The 26621-nt window shown below is 46.6% G+C and overlaps 1 protein-coding gene across 3 annotated transcripts in view; it reads left to right on the top strand.

Annotated features, from left to right (window-relative positions):
• SIM1 (SIM bHLH transcription factor 1) overlaps nt 1-26621 on the top strand; it is a 70195-nt gene that overhangs the window by 5578 nt on the left and 37996 nt on the right. For 2 of the 3 annotated variants that reach the window (XM_007169644.3, XM_057528282.1), the window contains exons 3-9: nt 5345-5427; nt 8839-8928; nt 9450-9558; nt 9693-9778; nt 10500-10699; nt 10915-11021; nt 11647-11794. In XM_007169644.3, coding sequence (XP_007169706.1) covers nt 5345-5427; nt 8839-8928; nt 9450-9558; nt 9693-9778; nt 10500-10699; nt 10915-11021; nt 11647-11794 — 823 coding nt within the window. Of the gene's footprint in view, nt 1-4505; nt 4586-5344; nt 5428-8838; nt 8929-9449; nt 9559-9692; nt 9779-10499; nt 10700-10914; nt 11022-11646; nt 11795-26621 lie in introns of those variants that run through there. The other variant, XM_057528283.1, reaches the window with a different exon arrangement.

Here is a 26621-nt window from a genome sequence, read left to right on the forward strand (position 1 = left end):
GGGAGTGATCACTAATAAAACCAATAACAACAACAACAGCAACGAAACTACAAAAACAGGGTATGATAAGATATGGCAGGGTACAATCACCCGTCTGAAGCTAAAATCAGGTTAAATTTCCGGAGGACAAATCCGATTTCTAGGGGAGTTATTTTTCAATCCTCGGGAAATCTTGGCAGCTTCCAGCTTTTGCAGATACAAACGTGGACACAGAATTCGAACCTATGGATTCTCGCCTCATTTCTCTATCTGTCGGCTCAGGTATTTCTCAAGAGAATGAGGTTCAGACCCAACTAAAACCTTATGATTTTAGCTGTTCACCCAGTGCCAGTCTCTGATCCACGAATTTTAAATTTTTCGTGCGGACGGGGAATCCTGAATTATTTCGCGGTGGGCCTGCGAATCAGAAAACACTAAAACAGTGTCTGAGAATTGAGGAGCAAAGCTTCTTCCCAGGGTAGCGCCCTCGGGCAGGCGGCTCCTGCGCGGAGTCCCTCGGCCGCGGTGGCTCGGACCAGCCCAGGGACAGCGACCTCGTCGAAGCCCCCGCCGCGCCTCCCGCAGGGCCCGCCGCGGCCGGCCGGCCAGGTCGGCGCCGTGTGGCCCATTCTCTCCCCGCGGTGGTGGCCCGCGACCCGCCCGCCTTCCCCCGCGTGGCCGCAGCCGAGGGTGAGCCTGCTCGCGGCCTCCTCACGGTGTCTCGTCACTCCCCGCGCGCGCCCAGGTCTCTGCCCTCCCCGGGCGCGAGGGCTTCTGCGCCCGTACGCCCGCCGTCCCTCGTGCTGCGCGGGCCACTGCCCCGAGGCCCGGTCCTCGTCTAAAACTTAAGCCAAGATCCCGCCCGAGGGGCCGCCGTGCGTCTGTCGAGTCCCGACCGCCGAGTGGAACAAAAGCGGGATAGGCCCGCGCCGCGGGGCAGACCCGTCCGCCTCGCCCGCGCCGGCCTTCGGACGCCCCGCCAGGCTACCCTCGAAGGCCCGGAGTCTTGAGTAGACACCGCCGGACGCTCTCAGCCGCCTCGCAGCACTACCGTCAACCCCTCAGGCGTGTTCGTCCCACGGGTTAGTTGGGACCTGGCCGAACCTTGCCTGTCCCTCGTTCCTGCAGTTCGTGTTCTCTCGGGGCTAGGCCCCGCCCGGGAAGCCGTAGCTTCGGGGCCGGAGCACGACGAGGGCGCAGAGAGAGAGAGTCAGCGCTGCGACCGTCGGGTCTCCACCCCAAATTCACACTAACTTCAGCGGATCCCCCGTCACCCCCACCCCGCCCCGGCGCGGCTGGGGGTCTCAGAGGCAGGCAGGGGAGGGCAGGGTACACAAGCGTGGTGGGGGCCAGGCCGCTGCACGGAATAAAGCCCGGCCCCGAGCGGCCACCGACGCCCTCGGAAGGTCGGCCACACCCGCCAGGTGGCCCAGAAGGCCGCGCCGGGCGTCCGAGGTAGGGGTGGGTGCGCCTCGGTGCGCGAAGCGGCCTCCTGCCCAGGGACCGCTCCAGGCGCTCGGCCTCGGCTAAACGCGCCCGACCTTCCCCAAGGAGCCCAGCCGCCGAGGCTCCCGGACCCCTACCACGAAGGCCGCTTGCTTGTGGGCTGGGAGGTTTGGACAGTGCGCTCTCAGTGAGGACGCGCAGGCCCTGTGGAAGAACCAGGTGGCTGAGACAAGTTCCCCCCGCCCCCGGGACCAGAAGTTAGGAGCGCGGTCTCGGAGGGCTTTGCGCGTCTCAGTCACCAAGTTGTGGCCAGGTCATGGGACAGCTCCCCCAGCAACCCCATACTGGCTAAAGGGCACATGGCGATCCATCCAAGAGAAGGTTCCCAGGAACGACAGCAAGGAGGACACCTTTCTATTCACGTATAGTGTTTATTTATTAAAGGAAAAACAAAAAACAAAACAGTAGAACAAGCCCTCCTCCTCCTCCTCTTGCTGTCTGGGTGAAGGAGGCGATGATGCCAGGTCTGTAATCTACATTTTGTCAAGGGTATGAAATTCATTCCGAAGGAAAAGCTCGATCAATTTATTTTTGCTGCTTGCAATAACACAGCTGGATGATGCTTTGAGCTCACGCTAGACTGGGGCTCATCATTCATTCGCCAAGAACGGGCCTAAATTGTGCCTGTGGGATTAGGTCAATTTTAGTGGATCTACTTCGCCTCATTTGGTTACTAATTGGTTTCTTGTTTTATAAATCGAAATCTCATTTTCAGGAAATTACAAAACCCGTGCAGTCAGTCCATTGAGGTAATCCTTGGGTCAGGGGGTATTTAAATGGAAATGGCTCAACCAAGCACTGAGGGTAAAGCAACAGTGAAACTTCGCCCGGGGTTTCACGTGAAATGTGAGCTAGCCCTTTAGATCCATGATAGATACATCCCTTCTGATACTACTTATGTAAATATGATAAACTAGACTTTAAGGGAAGAGGGGGGCGGGGAGAAGCAAAATTTATCTGCTAAGGTTAATGTGGCATATCTTGGAAATCTTCCAAAATAGATTATGTTTTCTTTTGTCTTTGGCCACTTTAGCTGGGGAAAATCCTTTCGTCTAAAACCCGATTTAGTTATCGCCTCCCTCCCAGAGCTCCTTTTCTCCTTTGCAAAACCCCGTTCTCTCAGCCTCACGGAATTACAAGAGAATCTTTAGATCTTGTTCCCACTGTAATCCTGCCGCAAAGGGAGTTGGTTTCCTCCTCATTTTAAACAGACAATCAAAGGATTTGCGAGTTTTCTGCGGTAGGTCAAGTGCAGAAATGAAATCTCAGCTTACCCCCCTCGCCAACTGAAATGGGGTGCGGGAGCGCGTCACTGCAGGCAGAAGGTGAGGGGGTCCAGGGAGAGGGGTCTCTGGCCCACTCCGGGCTTTTCGGGAGGTGAAACCCATGAGCAGGGCTTCGAAGGTGTCCTGGGCAGGCTGACGGGAGAGCTCAGCCCTGATATTAGGTCAGGAAAGCTCGGCAAGTAGACGAGGGCAGCCAGTCCCTTATAAAACATTAACCCAGGCATAACCAACCGTGTGACGGAGCTTTCAACCGGGAACAGAAGAGAAGGCGATGCTCGGTGAAAGCAAAAAGTTCCTTAAAAGGTGGTGGGTGGGGGCGGTGTGTGAGGGCGGGGTACAGGAAAGGGCGACGGAGGCCCCTGTTACCCTGCGCCCGGCCCGGCTGCTTATTAACCTGCCGGTAAGTCTTATTTTTCCCTCGTAGGCGCATACTAATGAGGCCGCAGCCCGAGACCGCAACCAGCCAAGGCTGGCGCCGGGAGTTCGGAACCAGTACTTAACCCCGAGCCCAGCTCGGGGGATTTTCAGATGATTCGGGTCGGGAGGCGGCTCCCCGGCGTCCCCAGCCGCTTTGGGGGGACCTTCATAATTTTAGAATAAAGACCTGTGTTGGCTGCAGGCGCAGGCTTCGCACTCTTCCGGGAGCGGAGGAAGACGGGATTCCATACGCAAGGCGGCCGCGACCAGCTCCCTGCACGCCCGAGCGTCCGACCCCGCGCCCCAGCGAAGCGTTGGGCTTTCAGGCCTCGGCTGGGCCCGCGGTGTCCAAGGGTCAGCGCCATGCTGGTCCCGGGCTCTCCCGGCAAGATCCTTTCCCCTTTCCCCGTGCGGCCTCCCCGGCTAACCCCTCCCCCCCACTTCTTCTGGGTGTGTAGGTGTGATCCGGGATGAAAACATGAACAGGTCGTGCCAGAAACCAAGGAGGATAGCTTGACTGAGACGGGAGGAGAGAAGGGAAGGTGACAAGGCGAAGGGGTGTGTACAGGCGGCTGTGGCGGAGGACCTCCCGCACGGTCCAGGAGGGCCACAGGGATCAGGGCAGTGGAGTCACTCTGGGGAGGAAAACTGGGGCGGGCTAAAGAATCAGGAGGGGTTGCCGAGACGCGAGGGAGGGAGAGGAGTCCGGGCGAGGGGGGGCGGGGAACCTCAGTGTTTGCAGAGCGGTGGGGAGATCGTTAGATTTATTTAAATGTGCAAACACCCAGAAAGACCCGATTCGAGCTTAAGGGGCGCTCACGGTTACTCGTTACCAGGGTTTTGATCGCTAGCTTCGGAAGCAGCTCCTGGCCAACACATTTCAGGAGTCCAACTCCGTGTTTTATTCTGAAAGATCCGCCTCCACCCCCATATTACAATGCGAGTGTTTGTCATTGGGTACTTCATAGTGATTTGTCCCGTAATGCAGTAAATCATCCCCCCCCCCCATTTTTTGTCATGTTTAACCTTGTTTAATCGTGTAAGCACAAAAAAATTTAACTACCTAGTTACACTAATTTCAGCAGCAACATTGTTAAAAGATATTTCCCATAAGTAGTGTAACCTCGGTCTTGGCAAGTTTCTTCTGCCTTATTTTTCATTTTCTTCCTGAAAACAGGTACTATAGCAGACTCCATATTAATTTTTTAAAACCAGCCACGGGCATACAGGGAGTTTTATTTTTTAGGCATCACCGGAGAAATGATTTGTGGCAAAGCCTGGAAAGATCTTAACGTGGTAGCATCAAGGAGAGGAAGGGGCAGTCTTTGTTAATAGATGATACCTGGGAAGTAGAGAAGAGGAATGATTATCTACGTCCAAAAGGGAACGAAAATATTGTAAGACGGTGTTAGTACCTGAAAATAAGTGACTTTCAGAGAGCTTTTTCTTGGAGTCGGGAGGGAGCTGAGGTTAGGACGTGGAAAGGAAAGGCAGAGGCAGGACTGCGGAGGGTAGCTGGTACTGGAAGCCATCCGCAAGCAAACGGATTTTTCCGAAGGGGATTAAAGTCAGAGGCCAGGGAAGGAAAATGGCTGGAGAGCCCCGCAGCCAATCAGAAAGCCCACCAGGACGAGCTGGACTTGGCTCCGCAGTCTCAGGTCGTTCCCGGCGGGCAGCGGTATGGTATTCGCTGGATGTGTGGACACCCTCGGCCTCTTGATAAGGGTGATGAAACTTGGGGTGGGAAATAGTGTCCCTCGCCCTTCTAAGCACACCAGTGAACCTACGCCAAAGTTATCGCTCTGGTGCGGTGATCGGGCCCCTTCTGGGCACAGACTGTCCCCAAACTCGGCCACTTGTGGTCCTCCCCGGGGCGGGGTGGGTAGGGGCGCTCAGCCAGGACCCTGCCCTTCCTGAGAAGCCCGGGCTGGTCGAGCAGAAGGAGAGGGAGCCTCACTTCTGTTAAACCCGTTAGAAGCTGAGCGGGCAGGACCGTCATTTACCCTCTCGCGTCCCTGCGGTCTAGGTGGGGAGGGCGCCCGGGTGGTATCAGGTCGTGTGTGCAAGCCTGCCTGGGTGACAAAACCGCGAAGCTAGTCTCACACCGCCAGCCGGGTCGGAGTGCGTCTTTTAAGGGTGTCTCTGTGTCTCCACAGGGCTCGGCGAAGCGTGGGGCCACTCGAGCAGGACCAGCCCCCTGGACAACGTAGGCCGCGAACTGGGCTCCCACTTGCTCCAGGTACTGACTTGGGCCTCCCGGCGGCGCACGTGCTTCGAGGGCCCGGGTGCCGGTCCCCGAGCCAGGATTCTTGTTTTTCGGAAAATGGGATCCCGTCCGGAGGTGGCCGTTTCGCAGCCCCTACGACTCCTTGTAGAGTTAAAATGTTTAGCTCTTAACCTCGCTGGGTGTGGAAGGCGCCTCTCGAGGTGACGATCGGCGCGTTGGGTTTGGAAGGGAGCCCGGTAAGGCCCGAATCAGGACGGCTGAACGGAGGGAGGGGGCGCCATCGGACGCCATTCAGCGGAGGGAACCGGAGGCCAAGCTGCCGAGGCCGGGCTGCAAAACCGTCCCAAATGAAGAATTTAACCAGGAAATAACGGGAATCTGGTAGAAATGCCCGTCAGGGCTTTAAGTCCACACGTCCCGGATCCAGCTGCGTACGCAACTCGTTTCACCTCCTCCCTGTAGCCCCCGGGATCCCTCCTGTCTCTCCACGCGCCCTCACCCCAGGCCTGCCCTGGCCGTGTGCGGACCCTCGCGCGTACACACATACACCTCCCTGAGTAATGAGTTTATCCAGTGTGGAGGCGCCCATTACCGCGCTGTTTGCAGTGTACACCGTTTTAAATTGCCCGTTGCTCGCGTAAGTCGCCTAGCAAATATTTAAAATAGTAAAACTCCCGGGGGCATTTTTAGGCTTGACACTTTTATCCCACCCTGCACCCCCTTATTCTTATTATTCAAGTCCACCACGGGCTCCTCCCGTGGGAGCCTCCAACCCGAGCAGCATCGGATTGGGGACTCTGTGCCGGTTCTCCCTCCTGGACCAGACATGAGCAGCATCTCATGGCAGGAGCGCCGTGGCCTTTCCTGTCCCATCACTACCCTGTGCCTCCGTCAATCCCAGAGGCCAAAAGAGATTTCAGTTTCGTAGAGCAAAGAGAGGCCCTGTGTGAGCATTTCCTCCCAGGCCTGGCCTCCACGCCTCCGAATTTAACTAAAAAGATTCTGTCTCTCCCCTTTCTCAGGAGAGAGAAAGTTGCCTTTCATCAGTTATCTCTCAACAACTGACCCCCACCCAAAGCTCTCCATATTCCCAGCTAACTTTCCTCATCAGCATAAACAAGAGAGCAAAACCCAAACAGTCCCTCACCCCTTCTAGTTCTTGCCCAGTCTTTTTCCTAGTGTTCATCCCAAACTCTTTGTAGGACTTAATGATCCTCCCAATTTCCATTGCTTACTCTGCCCCCCTCACTCCCACACCGCTTGCACTCTGGCATCTCTCACAGCTGGTGTGCTCTGCACAGGCTTCACTATATTTTGATATCCAGCATAAGATGCTCAACTCTTATCACACCTGACCTTGTTCATTCCACAAACATAGGAGGCCCAACTGTATGCCAGACAGAAAGCCCTGTCCTCATGGAGCGGACATTCTAAGGAGAGCAGCCTTGCAAACCCACACAGGTGCACAGCATGGTATGACAGGTGGTGTAGGTGCCATGGAGAAAAAGAAGAAGGTGAAGGAGGCGAGCTGTGTTTGAGTGGCGCTATTTTAAATGGGGACGGTTGCAGAGGGCCTCACTGGGAAGGTGACATTTGGGCAAAGACTGGATGGAGGTGACACTGCTTACTTGACATTCTGCCTCTCCCTGGGTCTCTAAAGTAGCACAGTTTCCTGGATTCTTCTCCCTCTCTGCCTGCTCTTCTAGGTTTTCCCACTACTGACTGGTTGTAAATGCTGGCATTCCCCCCAAGGTTCCAGCTCTGTTTCTCCTCTCACAGCTTCAGGGCTTCCTGGGGTATCTCAACCAACACCACCACTTCAACTCCTTTCCTCACATTTGCATGACCCCACTGGTTTCTTGTCTAGACACCCCTCCTGAGAGCCCGACCTTTATTTCCTACTGCCAACTGGACACATCCAAATGGAAATCTGCATATACCTGAAGTTCAGCATACCTAAGACAAGAATTCATTATCTCCTTCTTCCAGAATTCCACTCATACAAAAACCCACCAGGCCTCCCTAAATTTTCAATGATCTTGAAGTCAGTCTCAGCTTCTCTTTCTGCCACCACAAATTCCACAATAACCAGAACCACCTTTGACTTAGACTCTTCCCCCACCTCATCTTCCTTGTGACCACCCAAGTTCAGCTTTGACGATCTCTGATCTCCTCATTTCCACTCTGTCCTCCTATAGATCACTGTTCACATTCTGCCAGGAGAAAAAAAAAACAAAAATAAAGAAAACACATCTAAGCATTCTACTTCCCTGCTTAGAAACCTCTGTTGGAATCTGATGCCTGCAGGAGCATCTCCCAATTCCACAGACTGACATCTCAAACTCTGCAAAAATCCAGCACCAGTGTAGTTCCTCAGCCTCATCTCTGGTACACCAAACTCATCAAACCTGAATACACCAGATCCAACCTCCACCCACAGTCCCTGCTTTCCCTACGCCATTACTTCTGCCTAGGGTGCCCTTCTTCCCTTCTCATGTTCAAGCTTCCTTTTCAAGGCTCTGCTCAAACAGCTCTCCTAAAGCCACTCTGGTTCTCCCCCAGGCCTCTGGCCACTCAGTCTCCAGGCCCTCACAGCACTGTCTATTCAGCTGTATGTTCATTATATCTGTCTTTAGGCCAGTTGTCCCTTTTGGACTTCCAGATCCTTGAGAGCAGGATCTGACTCATCCTTATGCTTCACTGCCTGGACTGAAGCCTCATTCACAGAGATAAAGGAACAGTGAAAATCGAAGACTTTTCTTCATGGAGAGCCTGCCAGTTTGATGCATCAATGTAAATACACACATACACACTGTAGCACCACTCTATGGGCTTGCTACCAGGAAAGCCTCCCATCTCCTAAATCCCCCTCTCCTGGACTCTTTCCAGAGCCACTGGCCAGCTGCCTTCTATCTACAAACTTTTCAACTGCCAGCCCTTCCACATCTCCCAGTGCCTACTATTTCCCAAACCCTGCTAGCACTCTTTCCATTATAGAATGTCCCACTATGAAACTCTCCCAGACTGACACAGGAAACTTCTGGTTTGCTCGGTGACCATCACCCCAAGAACCTAACCCACCTCTTATCACAGGCTGTGATGTTTTTCCCCCCAGAATGTTTGTGTATGTTCCAGATATGTCTGCTTTGTCCATTTTGGTGAATCCTCAGTCTTGGAGGGCAGTAGCCTTGTCCAACACTTCCTAGAGTCTCTCCTAGGGTGTCGCATGTCCCATGCTTACAAATTTGGAATGAACAAAAGAGAGACTCTTGTGGCTGGTTTTCTTTGCCCTATTTCCTGCCAGGCCCTGTCTACTCCATCACTCTGCACTTCTGGCAGAACATCTCTAACTTCTGTACCCCCACCCCCAATTTCTCTTGATGGCCCAGAGGGCTCTCCATTCAATGGTTTCTGTCTCCCCAGACCTTGGATGGCTTCATCTTTGTGGTGGCCCCAGATGGGAAGATCATGTACATCTCGGAGACAGCCTCAGTCCACCTGGGTCTTTCTCAGGTAGGTGAGTGGTCCACACCTCCAGCCTTCAGTGTTTACAGCCAGGGCTGGAGGCTGGAGGTAGGGTCGGGGTGGGGCTTTCCCAAAGCTTTTATACGTGTTTCTGGGACTGGAAACATCTCAGCTGGCAGGAGGTCTGGATCTCCCTCTTCCTCTACTTATCCTTTAGCATCCGCCCCAAGCCCAAACAATGGCTACCTTTTTGAGCTGCTACCATAAGCCAAAGACCATGGGAGGTGGTTACATACTCAGGTCGTGATGTCTTCACCAGAACATTGCCAGGAAGCTACTACTAGTACTACTTCAATTACCATTATTATTCTTTCCTCTCATAGATAAGGAAACTGAGGCTTAGATGGGTTGCAATAAGTAGCAGGCAGCAGAACTGGAATTAGAACTCAGGACCGACTCTAGAGCTGTGGCTCCTGTCCTCATAGCCCTGCGGACCCCGGGCTCAATCTTCCAGCCCCTCCGTGGGGCATCCCACCTCCTCGGAGACGGTGATACCCCCCTCTTTACAGGTAGAGCTGACCGGGAACAGCATTTACGAATACATCCACCCTGCGGACCACGACGAGATGACGGCGGTGCTCACGGCTCACCAGCCCTACCACTCTCACTTCGTCCAGGGTAAGGCGGACGCGCGCCGGCGGCACTCCGGCCCATCGCAGTCCCTGGTAGCTCTTCCTCCGTTAGCCGTGGCAGGGACATGGCGCCGCGCCGCCGGCCTCACGCCCTGCGCCTCCCTCCGCTCCTCTCTCCAGAGTACGAGATCGAGCGCTCCTTCTTCCTGAGGATGAAGTGCGTCTTGGCCAAGAGGAACGCGGGCCTCACCTGCGGCGGCTACAAGGTGCGTGGCTGAGAGGGGAGATCCACGCCCCGTGGCGGCCGCGGCCACCGAGCCTGGTGCAGGTGAACGGGGCAGGACCACAGGCGCGTGCGGCGGCCTGGGAGGGAGGTTCCGGCCGCCGGGACCACAGTGCCCCGCACGTGTCACAGCGCCGGGCGCACCGCCAGGGCCATTAAACTTCGCGAACACCTGGGGACTACGTTTTAAGATTGCGTACGTCTCACTGGGTCCGGGTACTGCCTGGCCGCTGGGGGTCTTAACCTGGGGCACGCAATGGGCCTTAGGGGTGTGTAAAGCGTCTGAAACGGTCGGTAACTCCGGTAGATTCTTAGAGTTTACTCACAGCGTCAGATGTTGCCCCCTCCCCTGCCAGAGGTTAAGAACCAGCGCTTTAGCTGGCATCCAAGTTTTTCTTGTTTAACAGCAGGAAACATGATCAGAATGCAGGTTCCAGGGCCCCACTTCGCGATCCGGATGCATTAGGGTTGGCCGGGCTCAGGCCTCTGCATTTTCCTCAGCTCCCAAGTGAGCTCACTGGGGCAGTACAGTCGTACAACTTGAGACACGTTGGAGCCCCAATAACTTTGGACACTTCAATGCGCGGGCGTGACCCACAGGCGTTTGTGGCCGAGGAGAGTCTCCAAATGTTTCAGTCCCTTCGCCCCCTTTTTGGATGTTTCCTGGCTGTGGCTGAGTCTCCCGCCCTCACCGTCCGCCTCAGGTCATTCACTGCAGCGGCTACCTGAAGATCCGCCAGTACAGCCTGGACATGTCCCCCTTCGACGGCTGCTACCAGAACGTGGGCCTGGTGGCCGTGGGCCACTCGCTGCCTCCCAGCGCCGTCACGGAGATCAAGCTGCACAGCAACATGTTCATGTTCCGCGCCAGCCTGGACATGAAGCTCATCTTCCTGGACTCCAGGTGGGCGGTCAGGGCGGGAAGGGGTCACCCCTAGCGGGAGGGCGGCCCCCGCTCAGTCACTGAGAGCTCCTCGTCTACCTTGTGAGCCCATTTTGCAGATGAGGCGACTGACGGGGCCCTGCGAAGTGAGGGTGGGCACCCAGCGCTGAGGCGGCTGTCGAGGGTGGGGGCGGCCCAGCAGCCCGCGCTCATCCCGCTGGGGTTGCGCTCCGCAGAGTGGCGGAGCTGACGGGATACGAGCCTCAGGACCTGATTGAGAAGACCCTGTACCACCACGTGCACGGCTGCGACACCTTCCACCTGCGCTGCGCCCACCACCTGCGTAAGGCGCCGCGCTGCCCGGCCCGGGGCGGAGGACGGTGGGCGGAGGGGAGGGGGGCTGGTAGGAGAGGCCCTGCGGGCGCCTGTCCCAGCACCGGCCCCACCTCATTTCCCTCCTCATCCGCGGGCCCTCACACAGGCCGAGGGAGAGCCTCTGAGTTTCTGGGTGAAGTTCTCCCAGGAGGGGTCTTGTTCTCCTATTGATAGCCGCCCCGCGCCCCCACAAAGATGGAAACGGAAACCGAGGCTCGGCCACTTGGCTCACGCGCATTGACTCGCTTTAGCTTTGGATACAGCTTGGCTTTGAGTTTAATCTCCGAGAAAGGGAACGTGAGCATCGGAGTTGAGCGACCCAGACCCTCCCTTCCGTAGGTAGAACATCGAGTGCCGGGAATCCCCCAACTTTAAGTGTTGCCCTCTTTGCTAACCGTGAGGGACCGGAGCACTCGCTGCAAATGAACAGGACAGTCGGTTCATTTGGGAACGTTCTGGTTGTCTCTCCCTCCTGCCCTGGGAGCAGTTATTAGGGCTCACGGGGGACCCGCCCTCCCACCGCCAGGGATTACATTTGGACCGGTTCAGGAGCGGGTCCGTTCCCCATCAGCTGCCTTGTGTCTCTCCATCAGTGCTGGTAAAGGGGCAGGTGACCACCAAATACTACCGGTTCCTGGCGAAGCACGGCGGCTGGGTGTGGGTGCAGAGCTATGCGACCATCGTGCACAACAGCCGCTCGTCCAGGCCGCACTGTATCGTCAGCGTCAACTATGTCCTCACGTGAGTGCAAGTCTGGGACCCCTTTGCCCACTGCAGGCGACCCTGGTTTCCACGAGGGTGCAGGTGGTGGGCACGGCCGGGTTAGGCGAGACTGGGGTCTGCGGGGGACGCCGGTGTTGACCCTGAGCGCTGGCTGAGGGGCAGCTCCAGCACTTTCGCCGTTATGAAGAGACTCTCTTAGGTTCTAGAGAAAGATTTAGGACTTTTCCCATCCACAGTCCATATTTGCTTTCTACTCTCTCTTTTAACCTTTTAATCTAACTCTGCATTAAATAAAACAATGCGGCAGGAAAGAGAGAGAGAGAGGAGGGTCCCACGTACGGAGCCGTTTATAGTTAATAAACAGGACATCTGTTTCACTTTTTCAAAGCTGGGTTTGAAGTTCTTAATTTTAACCAGAGTCTCCAATCAAAGTTAAGAGTTCTGAGAGAGTGATTCCTTCCCTGAACCACAAAGGGGGTGTAAGTGACCAGGAGGGTCTAACTTTAACCTCCAGAAAGCAAAGGGACCCGACCTGAGCTAAGACTGCAAGTCTTGGCGGGCGCCCAGGCCCGGCTTGTCGTGCAGTATCCTCGCTGCGTGAGGAGCCGGCCTCGCGGGGCCACCTGCGGGCGCGCCTGGTTGGGCGGCCTCGGTGGCTGCATTGGAGCCTTACTCTTTCCAGAAACAATAATCATTTCTGGTTAGCGGTGTGGCCCTGCAGGCTGATCACGTGTCCTGGTGTGCCCCTCTTGAAGAAAGCACGTTCTGCATAATGTTTGTGAAAATAGAATTGCTTGGGGTTGAAGCCTTTATGAAGAACCCTTTTGTGTGCAGAGTTACCTTTTTTTTTTTTTTTTCCTTTTTTCTTTTTGGTAGAGGTTGAAATTCTTGTGATTTTAGGTTACCTCAGCAGTTATTTACTTTGGAAGCGCTGACACACCAGGGCACTTAGTAGAAATGCTATTTTGACATTAGGAAGTTGGTTAAAGGGTGTTATTTGGAATCAGACTGTACTATTGGCCATGAGGAGTAGATTCATTTCACGTTCTTTTAAATTAACAAATTAAAAATGTAGTAGTTGGAAATATTATGCTTGGCAATAAGATTATTTACTCTGTGCCCTGTTTAATAAGAAAATTTAATTCAGTAGGCTTGGAAAATGAATTTGGTTTAAATGAGGATTCAGTATTCAAGAATAATAGCTGGTTATTAAGAAGAACCTTTTTATTTCTTTCCTTTTAGTAAATGGTATTAAAACAAATACTGTTAGGTTCTTGTAATAGCAAGAGAGCTGTGGATTTTAACAGAGAGCAGAAAACATACCAGTATTTGGGGTACCATGAAACAAAACCATCTATTTTATGAATGCAGTTTTTCATATTGTTAAAATAAACGTAAGAGAAAATGGCAAAACATAATTCATAAAATAAGCCACTTTGTGGAGTAGAAGTATTAAAGAGTGAAAAATTATGTCTGCTCACCATGGAAAGGAAACGGACATTCTTTAAGAAGGTGCTTTGTATGTCTGAGACACCACGAGTGTTATACATACACTCTGTTCTGTGGTGGGTGCCTGTGGTTATAATCATTTTTTTATCAAACAGCGGGTATATAGTCACGCAGCCCCATATAAATGATCAGAATGCAAGTTAGACCTCCCAATGGGTAAACTTAATTTATGTTTAGAGTCATTTTGATATATTCTGCTTTGTTTTCCAGGGGATAAGTGTACTTTCTTTCTTCTGTTGACTCTGTCATTCTTCACTCTACACACTTCTTCAGAGCTGCAGGATTAGGCTCCCAACTCTACATCAGATTAAAAAGATGTAATGGGGATAAATGATTTACAGAGGGAAAAATAACATCGCACACATTTTTCTGAATGTTTTATACCTCTGAATGAAAGTAGAAATAAACACACAGAAGCACACAAGATGAAAAGCTGAAATTGATTACCCTTTTATGAGGCTCAGCTCCAATTCTTTGTATAAAAATTCTTAGGACAATTTTTATAGCTGCAAATGTGGAAACTGCCTTAGATGGAATGTCATCAAGTGGCTCTGTGTGTGTTGACAAGATTTTCATAATGAACAGGTTGCAGTTTGTTTGATGTGTATATCACACATCTGGCTGGAAGTTACTAATTTACATTGTCTTAGCAAATTAAATAGATGGCTATTGATTCTCTATGGTAGCAGTGAACTACCACATACATTTGTTTTCAGGGCTAGTTCTCTATGAAGCCTGAGAATGATAAGTGAATTCTTTCCAAATATACCACCTCAAACAATATACTTAAAACCACAAGCCCCCCAAATAACTTGACAGGCCAGATGTTTTCCAAATTTAGACAGTTTAATAGCATACTTTGTGAAGAGGTTTTCATGTCATGAAAGTAGAGAGAATTTTAAGTAGTCATTGGTCAAATGAAGGTGTGGCATTTTGGTGGAAGCTACATTCATCAGAAACTCATTTTTTTTTTAATTGGGCAAATCTGGGAATTTATTTGAAGTATTTTTTAAAAAATTCATTTTGAAATAATTTTATACTTTTGGAAAAGATGTAAGAAAGTATAAAGCACCACGTATAGCCTTCACCCAGATTTTTACCAGTGGTTAGCATTCTGCCACTATGCTTTGTCATTCCCAATCTCTCCCTTCCTTCCCTTCACCCTCCAAATATATACACATGTACATATACGTGCACAAATATTTCTATCTTTTTATGAACTATTTGAGAGTAAGTACAGCCATCATGCTCTTTTACCCCTAAAAGCTGAAGTGTGTGCTTCCTAAGAACAAGGACATTCACTCATATAACCACAGTAGAATTATGAAAAGCAAGAACTTTAACACAAATACAATACTATTATCCAATATGCAGACCTTATTCAAATTTCTCCAGTTGTCTCAATAATGTCCTTTGTAGAAAAACTTCTATTATTTTTTTAACGTCCAGGATCCAATCCAGATCACACATTGCATTCAGCTTTCTGTTTCTCGAAGTCTCTTTTAGCTAGAACATTTCCTCATGCCATTTTTGTTTTTCATGAAAGTGACCATTTTAAAGGGCACAGGCCCACTATTCTATACACAGTCCCAGAAACTCATTTGTCTAATTTCCTGGTGGTAAATTTATTGTTGAAGTTAAAATATGCCTAGAAAAATTAGTCATTATTATCTAACAAAAGCAATGATGAATAGAAATGTTCAGTAACCTTGTTTTAATAAGCGGCTGCGACAGTGACTGTAGGAATTTTAGAGGCAGGTGGTGTTTTTACTGGCTCTTGTCTGACCAGTGTACAAAATGTTGGTGTTCTGGAAATCTGGAGAAGAAAGGGAGAAGACATTATGATTAAATTTAAAATTTTTTCTTAGTTTTTCTCTGGGTCCTTGAGGTTCCCTGAAGCTTGTATAGCTCTTCATTAAAACTCGCCCCACCCCCAAAAAAACCCCAAAACAGGAAAAAAAAAGCTGACCAGCTCGTGACTTTCTATAAGACACACATACCCTGTTAGCTTAAAAAAAAAATCTTTCTTATAAACTTTGAGTGCCCACAGGGTTTGAAATAAGTGTTAAGTATGACAGGCCCTGCTCCCTGATTATTTTCAAGAGGAGAGGTGAATGCAGCTAGTGTCTAGTAACAGTGAATGTGGGGAAAGTCCAGACAGAAAGTATGGAGAGTGAAAAAGAGCATACTGTGTGAAACCAACGTAATTTTCTTGAATTTGTATTTCCTCGAGTTTGTTTAATTAGTAGTGTTAGTTATTCATAGCCAGTTCAGATGGAAAACATTAGTACTTAATGTGAAAAAAATAGAAAATGTGGAACACCCAATAAACTGTGAAAAGTAATTTCTAGAAAAATGAACAGTCTTGATTCTCTTTATGTTTTAAAAATTAAACTTTTTAAATCTACTTTTAAGGATCAACCAGTAAGGTGTAACCATCTCATTTTAAAATATTTTAAAATGTAAATTTTTCAAACATACAAAAAAGTTGAAAGGATAGTACAATGACTATCCATATACACATCATCTATAATACAAGCCATATTTGCTTTCTGTCTCTCTCTTCCTATATGTATGTCTATTTGTATATACATTCTTTTCTCCACTGAATCATCTTAAAGTAAGCTACAGACATCATGATGCATCATCCTTAAATAACATTCTCCTACATAGCCACTGTAAATTTATTATGGCAGATTTGAAGTGTTCAAATTACTGTGTGTAGAAGGTTGCAAAAATATACGTGAGATCTAGTTTACCAATGCCATTAAAGACAATCCGCCACTGAAATTCATCAAGTACTCACTGGTGTGTGACCTCATTTAGGATGACTGATAGACAATATTTTGTGAGGCAACTTCTGTAGGATATAGTAGTAAATGTTAGTGTATTTTAAACTAGACTTCTAATGAGACTTGTAAGCTAATACAATTCTGATATTTTGCTTGGAAGGTAAGAGAGAAGATTTTCAGAGTAATTTGGTAATTTTGGAATCAGATACATTTAATATCTTCAACCATTTTTTTGTTGTTATTGTTGTTGGTAAAGAAGCCTTCTCTGTTTATTTCCTAAGTTTAGAATAGAACAGTGTTTCAGTGGAAAATCTCACATGCTGTTTTAGAGTGATTCACTGAACATATAGAAGAAAGTAATTTTCTGTCTTACAGTTTCTATCTCAATGTTACAGAAAGCAGAACAAATAGAGACAATTTACATTAGTGGTCTATATAACACTTGCTATCTACTGAATAATCCTTTGAATTTGTAGAAAAGTTAGGGCAAATGCCAAAGGAGATATACTTTCTTCATAGAAAAGAAAAAAAAAAGACGGTGTCTACACTGTAATTATTGCAGGTCCCATAATTTTTGTTCTTCTTTGCAGAAAACCACTGTAGTTCTCACAATTAAAAAGGGTTTTTAAGTGTTAACATATTCTGTGACTATAAACCCTTAGGTATCCTTACCATAAAGCAGCAGACATTAAAATATGCTCATATTAGTTTGCCTTTCAAGTGTGTTAATAGTACTGAGCTAATTTGAGCACTTAAATTTAAAAAATTTTTTAATTAATTTAAAGGCCCAGTGATATTATTGCTATTACTAGTAGGAAATTTTAGAAAATGCTTTTTAAAAACTTGACCAATAATTTGAGTAGTTATAAAAATGGACTTTATTTTTCTGGCTTTTGTAGCAAAACCACCCTTTTCTATTACAAGTAGTGTCAAATGAAGCACCTTTTGACTTAGCAATCTACACCAAAATATGAAATAATTTATTCTTGTGCCTCAGATCGATAGAGCACTCGTTGCATAGGTTTAATGTTTTTGATCATGAAAAATAATAATCATGTACCAATGTATACCCATAAATTAGGTTTGATCCCTAATTGTGTTGAATTATTATTAGGATAATACTGAACATCAAAGCCCCTGTTGTCCTTTTCAAATGATCTTTTATGTAACTGAATGGTCATAGAAACAAATTGAAAACACATTTGTATAGATAGTAATTTATAACAACCAAAGCTATTAATGGTAATTAATAATAATTTTATAACTACCAAAACACTTTATTAAAGGAAAGGACTGGAACATTTAGTCTGTTTTACAGTACCTAATACCAGTACTCACTTAAATAACCTTATCTTTCATACACTTTTCACTAATTGTAATTTTTTTAATCAAAATGATCTGTATTTAGTTTTGAATTTCTCATTTATACTCAACATTTTCCCCCCATGCTGAATACATATTTCTTTTAAAGTGCTGCCACATTCATTACTTAATTTGCTCTTTTGACATCTCTGTACAGTGGTTGGGGCCGGGATCACACTCCCCATTTTCTAGTTGAGGAAGCTGAGGTCAGACCTGCTGAGTAAGTAGTGAAGCCAGGGTTAAAGCCCGGAATGTCAACTGTATCCCCCAGTTCTCTGTACGGTGATGGTGGGGGAGAAAATGTCTGGGAGAGAGGAATGGCTTTAAATGAGTAAGGGCTGTAGTGTCAGGCCACCCAACTTCTGGATAGGCTTTCATCTGGTCTCATGATGGAACATGAAAGTGCTGCCTCTGTGTTGCTGCTTCACAAGTATGTACAGGTATTGACAATTGAAGGGGTTAAATTAGCAGTGCTACCTTCTCAATGACATTCAGTTAAGAATGTATCTTTTTTTTTTCCTTTAAGGGCATTTTCACTGTGTAAGAAAAAATGTGGCCTGCAAACATTTTAGTTTTTCATTGAATTGCTTGCCTTTAGATTACACAGGTACAATATTGCTATTACTAATTATTTCTTTTCTGCAACCAGATTTAACATTTTATGTTCTTGTTAAACAAAAGTCAGTGAATTGGCAAACCAAGTTATCCTTTTTTATCACATGAGACACCAAATTACCTCCTATGGTGGCAGGCTATTTGAGAGAGAGAGACAGAGAGAGTGTTTCAGGGCATCAGCACTGGCCCTTTTCTGTTTTTGAAGGATAATGGCAGAAAAGGTCATCCCCTGGGGACTCTGTTCAGGGGCTGGGGATGGAGAGCTTCCCAGCATGCTCTGGGCAGGTGCGTCATCCTCTGGCCCTTTGGCAGTGCCGCTGCCTGGCCGCTTCCCCTTCCGCAGGCCCCTCTGGCTTCCACGCCTTCCTTTGCTGTTACCCTGACCTGGATGGCACTGACTCATAGGACCTCCCCTTTACTTCCTGGGTGGAGGCCGCTTGGTGCTTACTAAATGACCAGACTGACCACTCTTCCCTGGCTGTTGGGAGGAGAAGGGTTCTGATCTTTGAGTCACATCGTGGAAAAACATGGATCATTACATTTGAAGGCAGGGATTCATCCATGTTATTATGAATAGATGGACAAATTCAAATAAGGCTTGACTGGAACTCCAGAGAAACATGTTTTTGTCTTTTGACTTAGTGTAGTCATGAGGCAAACGCTGTTATGTTTGGTACAAGATGTGTGTGTGCGGAGGTGGGTGGATTATGCATGCCTTTTTTTTTTTTTAATTGAAGGATAGTTGATTTACTTTTTTTGGATTATGCATATCTTGATAATTTAGTAAAAGGCTGCTACTTCCTTCCCCTTATCCAGTGCTTTCCTCTCTGTTTTCTGTTCTCATTGGCTTGTGACATCTTTCCAGATGAGCAGGCGGTGATAGAAAACTCATTTGGGTTGAAGTGCTGGTGTCTGTGTTTAAGCCATCATGCCAAAAGGATTGGTTGGAGTTTAGATGGAACCTGGAAATGCCCGAGTGCCTATGAGTGGAGGGATTTAACATTCTGCCTTGTCTGAAGGAGTAACTTCCCATCTCCCTTCCCCCTGCTGCAGGCATCCCAAGGTCCAGAGAGCTGGCAGTGGGGAGAGGTGGTCCATGGTGAGGGCAGGGCTAAGGGCCATGAGAGAGGAACTTGCTTTTGTTGGGCACTGACAACGTTTGGGGTCTGGCTGAGTCTGGGCCATCTGTTTACCATCTGTGACTTTTACTCTGGGAAGTTATATTGCACTAGGATCGTGATTTTTTTTTTTTAAAAGCACAGTATCATTCGAAGCAACCTGCAAGGGAAAGGCGTGGGCTTTGGTGTCAGATGGATCCAGGTTCGAATATGCGTTGCTGCATAATAGCTGTGAGACTTTGAGCACAGCTCTACTCCTTTGACCCTCTGTTTTCCCATCTGTGAAATGGAGACATTTGCACACACTTTTTAAGGACCGAGGGGGATTAAATGAGATAATATACGTATAGCACAGTACCTGGCAGAAAGCAGATGCTCAAAATATCTTAACTGTTGTTGTTAGCTCTTGCCAATTATGTGAGGTCAACTGAAATACTTTGGAAGGAGATGAATAATTCCCTCTTTAACTTGGATTTCAAAATCCTCGAATCCACAAATTTAAGTGTTTATTTTCTTTCCCCTCCCCAGTCCTTCCATTCACACCCCTCCAAGCATTGTGCTTTTTGTGTGTGGTGGCTTCTATAGTTTGATTAAGCTCACCCTGTTTTTCACTGGTGTCACTGTATGCTCTAGAGGAAGCTGAGATTTCTGCTTGGAGGGAGGTAAGCCAGCCTTTACCAAGTGCCTTATTTGTGCCAGGCAAGGTAGAAGGTGCCTTACATGGTGAAATGGTGTTTACAAGGAAAAAGAGGGTTCTAAGAAACTAAGCTTTTATCAAATTTCTGAGGTTAATTTAGTTGGAACCAGTGTTTTGTCAATTTTACCAAGTCAGCAATTATAATTTAAAGTGAATAAAACCTGCGACAGTGGCATTTTTGATGATCAGTGGAGGCTTTTGTATGTTCCCTATCTCTCTACATGGACTGGGTATGGCTATCTCACCAGTGTTTTACAGAGGATGGCAGATTGCAATGATTTATTGCGTATATACATGAAGCAGAAGTCTTGGCTTCTCTTGAGTAGTTTACAATTTAGTTGACAAAATAAAAGAGTTTCATTTAAATATTTAAGAACTCAGATTAGTCTAGTTTGAAATGATATGGTACACTTGCACTATTTGCTAAGGGCACAGAATTCAAAGGAGCTTGAAATGAAGGTGGAGGTGTCAGGGAAGGAGTAGAATTTTAAGGGTTGGACAGAAGTGGGATCTTTTGAGATGAAACAATGACTTCCACACATTTGTCCCATTGTTCTTTTTCCATAAGTATTCCTGTGACAGTTAGTCACTCTTCAAATTCGATTCAGCTGTGCTTGTCTCACTGCTCTTGTCTAAGCTGGGTTTCTTTCTGTCTCTACCTTTTTACCTGAACTTTTTTTGTTGGAACTGAGCGTGTTGCATCAGGATTGGAAACTATTTTCCCCAAAGCTCTTACCTTTCCCAAATGAGTACTAGTATATCTTCAACATGTTCATCTGACTTTAATAATAAATATATATACTTTTAGCATCCAGGCATAGGGCATAGTTTTTAAAGTTTTAAGGGATGCCAGTATTCTGAGTTGAACTTAAAATCTTATTGAAATGAATACACAGTGGCACCACAGTGGTATAATGGTTGTATTTTAAAAATTATTTGTAGGAAGTAAATGTGAGATATACATTAGGACAACAAACAGAAGCAGAATGGAAGAGAGGGAGGCGTAAAGAAGCTACCGGAAGGCCTCCCCAGTGCTGCGTTTGACATTGTAATCCTACTATTAGAATATGATGCAGCCTAACCCCTAGGCTTCTTACTGAGATGTTTCAAACTCTGATAACCATAGGGATGTTTTACAAGATATTTGAAAAATGTGTTATGAAATGAGATATCACTACATTTTATTATGCAATATAGCATATTAGTTAAGGGTTTGGGCTCTGGGTCTGTTGCCTATTTAAATCCCAGCGCTGCCACTAACTCTGTGATTGTGGGCAAATTGCCTAACTTCACTGTCTTTTTTTTCATCTGTAAAATGCAGGTAATAATTATATCTACCTCATAGAGTCGTTGTGAACATTAAATGGATAATGTGTGAGGTTCTTGGCACTGTGCCTGATTACAAAGTAACATGGGATAAGTGTGAATTATTAGGGTGATTATTTCAGTGAAATTAAATAGAATAATTTTTGGCCTGCCAGTAAACGCAGAATAAACGTCTGTGAGTCTTTGGGCTGAAGGAGGGAAAGCACAAGTCTTCAGAAGGCCAAGGGTTGCCCAAGAATGAGAAGTCACCAAACATTCTGATGTATCTGGAAAGGACTGTGAGACCATCCTTCAGTTGGTTAGTGCTAATAGGTCCTTAAGCATTTATAAATGATTTATTGAGCACCTATTATGTGTCAGGCACAGTGCTAGGTTCTGAGGACATCAAAATGAACAAGACAATATCTGCAGGAAAAAGAAATAAGCGCAAGTCCAAGCTATAGCCTACCTTGATTTCTCCATAGGTTTGCTGATGACTGAGATTCCTTCCTGGAGGGAAGTGCTTCCATCCACAATTAGAAGGAAGAGGGTCCAAAGTACCTTGGGACTGTTAGGGCGCGCCTGGAGAGAGGTGTGTGTGTGTGTGTGTGTGTGTGTGTGTGTGTGTGTGTGTGTATGTGTATGGAGATCATGATTGGCAGCAAGGTAACTGATTGCAGGCTAAGAAGTCCAATTTTAATTCTCACAAGGACATTACCCAGGGCAGGTCCTGTGTATCTCATTACCTGAGCCAGAGAAAGAGAGCAGTTGTGCCCAGGTTGACTTTTGTCCTTTTGGAATGATGTTGAGTAGATTTTTGTTCTGCTTTGAATGTGATTTTTGAATATTTTGTGGGGCTGACTTCTAATAGGATTATGCATCTCAGCAAATTTTAAATTGAAGAATCTCTCTAGAGTCAAAATAGTCTTTGCCAATTTATTACATTTTTAGGAAGTGTTGCTAATTATTTTAGGTTAATATAATTAAACTTTTCTTTTATAAAAGGAAATTCCCAGGCATTGCTGCTGCCTTGCCCTGGAGAGACTGGAAGATGATTGTCAGCTCCAAGCTGAAGGAGGGGTGGGAAGGTGCTCTTGTTTGTTGCCAAGCTTAGAAAGGTTGGGGAATAAGAAGGACTCGCATTTGAGGGGCGGTTATTTTGTGCCAGAGGCTCAGAGAGGCCAAGTGACTTAGCCAATATAACACAGCTCAAGAGTGAGCATACCAACCCAGGGTCCAGACTCCAGAACCCATCCAATTTCCTCTTTGGTATGCTGTTTTTAAGCTGGTAACATTGTACTAGGGTGAACCATATGAAATTGCCATTTCTGTATATTGAAATAGTCCAAAATTGGCAATTTTATATGATTCCACCTATTGCTCAGGAGGTAATAGGATGTTTTGCAGAGATTTTACCAAGGTCTATGGATAGTTCACTCTCTTGTTCAATATGGGGTCTCCACTGCTTCCCAGAACCAGCCAGCTGCCATGCAGTATGCTGACTTCCAGGCCCCAGCCCATCTCCCCTCCACCAGTTTAAGCACCAACAGTCATGACATGTTCACAAAACAGCAGTCCAGAAGCATCACCTGTAGACCATTATTTTATTTAGAACATCTAATATTTTACCAGGATTCAAATGCAAGCTGCTGTCTTTACTAGAAGGATATCTTTCCTTTGATTGATTGCTAAATAGATAGAGCTTGTGAAAGGATCTCTTTTTTTTTTCCCTGGGATTTCTTGTTCAAACAGAATTTGTTGTATCCACATCAGTAAAGCCGTCCTAATGTGGGCTGCTGGCCAGATCGTGGAAATAGCCTCATTATGTTGAACTGGATGTCATAATGTTACCCATTAAAGTGGGATTCTCTCTGTGTTTGTACTTTTAAATCCAAGTCCCTTGCCACTTTTTACATCTCTCTGAGAATAGCAACATTCTCTAGTAATGCAATCTGAGAATGTGCTGGCTCTCTCCTCCTCCTACTGAAAACCACGATAAAAATAGAATCCTGGTTTCAGAGCATTTTTAGGGGTTTGTGGCTTGCTTCTGCTCCTCGGTCATTCATTTCACTCTCTGCGCTTGTGATGACTGTAATGTGTTCTGGTGGCTGAAGGTAAGGACCCACGAGATTTACTTCTTTCAACACTCCCATTAATTGATATCGGTGTCCAAATATATGACAGGAAAAGAGCAGCATTTTTTTTCCTCCAGAACTAACCAAATGCAACACAAGAGTTTTCATTTTAATTTTTAAAAAGCCGTTAAGAGACTAGTAACGTCACAGCATTTCTGTTAGCTGTTGAAATCTTGCTACAGTCCTGGCAAAGTGAAGTATTTGTTGTGCTGGATTTGGGTAATGGACCCCTGCAGGGTTACAGCTCAGAAATGCTGGAAGGATGAAGCCCACAAAAGGGAGGGCAGAGTGGGTGTCAATCTCATTCCTGCAATTAAAGCAGTTAAAGAAATAGCAAAGTGCAGGGTGGTATTTATTGTGAGGGTTAATTGAAAACCAGGGGAAAATATTTAGAGGCGCTACATGGCATTTCACATTGTAATCTCTTTTCTATTTGTGTCTCATCTTGTTGACTCAATAGGACCTTCATTATAAACAAACTTCTATCCTTAGAATCAGCTTAATTTCTGTGACTGTAATTAAGAGGATGGTAAGAAATGCTGTAGAGCATAGTCCTCTCTACTGAAAACTAGGCATGTTTCTTGCATTCACTCTGCAAGTATTTCCCCAGTGTCTACCACATGCCAAGCTCTGTGGTAGGACTCTGGTATGACCAAGACAGACAAGGTTCCTACCCTCATGGAGCATAAATTTTAGTGGGAAGAAATAGATAGTACTTATAAACAAGTAAATATGTTGTATAATGTCAGGAAATGAGGGGGACAAAAAATTAAGGGACAAAGAGATGGAAGTGGTCAGGGAAGTCCTCTCTGAGGACTCTCAAATGAAGGGAGGGAGGCAGCCATACCAAGACCTGCAGGGAGAACATTTCCAGCAGTGGGAAGCAAGTGCAAAGGTCCTGAGGTGGCAGTCAGCTTGACAAGTTGACAAATGGAGGAGGTTACTATGGCTGGAGCAGAGAGAGAGAGGGGAAGAGCAGAAAAAGAGGATGCTAGAATAGGCAGAGTCAGATCATATTGGGTCTCAAAGGCTTTGGGAAGCCATTGGAGAGTTTTGAGCCAAAGGCATGGCATGAAGTAATTTCAGCTTTGAAAGGATCGTCTGGCTGATGTGGAGAATAGGCTTTGGGGTGGGTGATGGGAAGAGGCAGAGAGACCAGTTAGGAAATGATTGTAATTGCCTAGATGAGGGAAGATGATGGCTTGAAAGAGGGAGGTTGTGGTGAAGGATCAGATTCAGGATATTTTGAAGGTAGACCAATGGGGTTTGCAGATGGACTGGACATGAGTTGTGAATAAAATAGGAGTCAAGAGCAGCACGTAGGTTTTTAGTCTGAGCAACTTGAGTGAATCATGGGAAGAAGCAGATTTGTAGGAAAGGGCAGCCATCAAGGGTTGTGTGGGGACATGTTTAGTTTGAGATGCCTGTCGTTCATCAGCGTGGAAACACCAGGTAGGCAGTTGGATCTGGGTGTCTTGGAGTGGGGAGGTCTGAGCTGAAGATGAGGGTCGTCAGCATATGGAATTTAAAGCCAGTGGAGGGGCTGAGATCACTAGGGAGTGGGTGTTACTAGAGAAGCAGCCTGAAGACCAAGCCCTACAGCTCTGAGTGGTTTAGGGTCTGCAGGAATAGGAAGTGCCCAAGAGGAGCCTAAAAGGAAGCAAACAGTCAGGGATGGGAGTAGTTTGGTGAAATATATGCAGTCAGGGCAGGCCCTGGGGAAAGTGAGAATTTTGTCTTTGGAATGTTCCCTCCCTTTTCAGTGGTTTTCCATCTTCTCTGTGGTGCCCTTTCTTTCAACTGATTCTTTTAGTTTCTCTCATCCCTGATAACAACTGCTCTAGTTCTCAAAGTGTGGTCCCCTGACTGGCAGCATCAGCACCATCCAGGAGCTTGTTAAAAATGCAAATTGTGGGCTCTACCCTAGACCTACAAATGAGAAACTCTGAAGAGTGGAGCCCAGCAAGCTGTGTTTTAATACATTTTTCATGTGCTTCTGATGCATGCTGAAATTTGAGAATCACTGCTCTAGAGAACGAAGCTGATAAACTGAATCAATGAAAGATAATAGATGAGGCTTACCCTATTATCCTTTTCTGAGCCATCTGTCTAAAGCCAAAGAAATAAATGTCTAACAACAGATATTGAGCATCAACCACTAGACCATTCTTGAGACATCTTCATGGGAGCCAAGGAAACATCTCCAGCCCTAAAGATAATAAAAGCAGGCAGCTGCCTATCCTGTCTTTAGTAGTGGGCTCTATTTATAACTATATATTCTGTATAGTATTATACAAGCTCTCTGACTCCAAATATGGCGACAATGAAAAATTTGGCATTTCAGTGGGCAATTCAAAATCTCTAGCAACAATTCAGAACTTATTTTGTTAAAACATAACTTATTTACCAGGCAATTTAAAATATCTGAATACCAAGGCACATAATAATAATAATGATAATGATAATAAAACATTTGTTGAATTGTGAATTCTTATTCATAAAATACATCTCAAATTTATTTTAGCTGTTTAAATAATAGAGTTTAATGTATATTTAGTTAAGCATTACAGTAGTAAGGACTTAAGGAGATTAGAAATAAATGAATCCAATTAAAGAACACGCCTGTGAGATTTGATATGTCCTAGGTATGAATGAACTGTTTGCACAGCAACTGTAAAGAAACCGTTAAATGATTAACTATCTAGAAGAGGTTTAATCAAGAATAAATGCTATAGGACATATTTTAAAATATTTAAGTTAAACAGATGAAGACTTTGTGCATTTGAAGACATCGCATCATGCCATCATTTTTTGCTGCATCTTTTCCCAGGGAGTTCGAAGACTGAGGTTCAACTTTTCTGTGATCTGCAGACATGCCAGGGCCTTGTGTTGTGTAGAAAAGGGCAGAGCTTCCAACAGTGCCATGAGGTTTGGCCTGTGGGGCCTCCTCACACACTGGGGGAACTGGGGGACCCTGAGATCTTGAGGATAGGATTCAAATTTCCCAGTGTTGGGGAAAGATTATTTCTTTGTGATTACAGGTATCTTTTCTGTTCCTGGAGTTTGTGTGGAGTTGAAAACAGGAGGTGTGCTCTTTCACCCTCTCTGCCAGAGGATTTTAGGGTTTAGGAATCAGCTTTGTAAGGGTCAGAAGAACTAGGTGAGAAAGCTATTCCTGTGAGAATAGAACCTCAGCCAAATATAAAGTGTTAGGTGATGGATTCCCCCATTACATATCTATCTTAGATATTGGAAGAGTTCTAAAAAGAACATATATTTGAAAAACATCAGCTTAATAATTGACAGCGAAGG

The sequence above is a fragment of the Balaenoptera acutorostrata genome, chromosome 14, assembly GCF_949987535.1.
Source record: "Balaenoptera acutorostrata chromosome 14, mBalAcu1.1, whole genome shotgun sequence".
NCBI lineage: Eukaryota > Metazoa > Chordata > Mammalia > Artiodactyla > Balaenopteridae > Balaenoptera > Balaenoptera acutorostrata.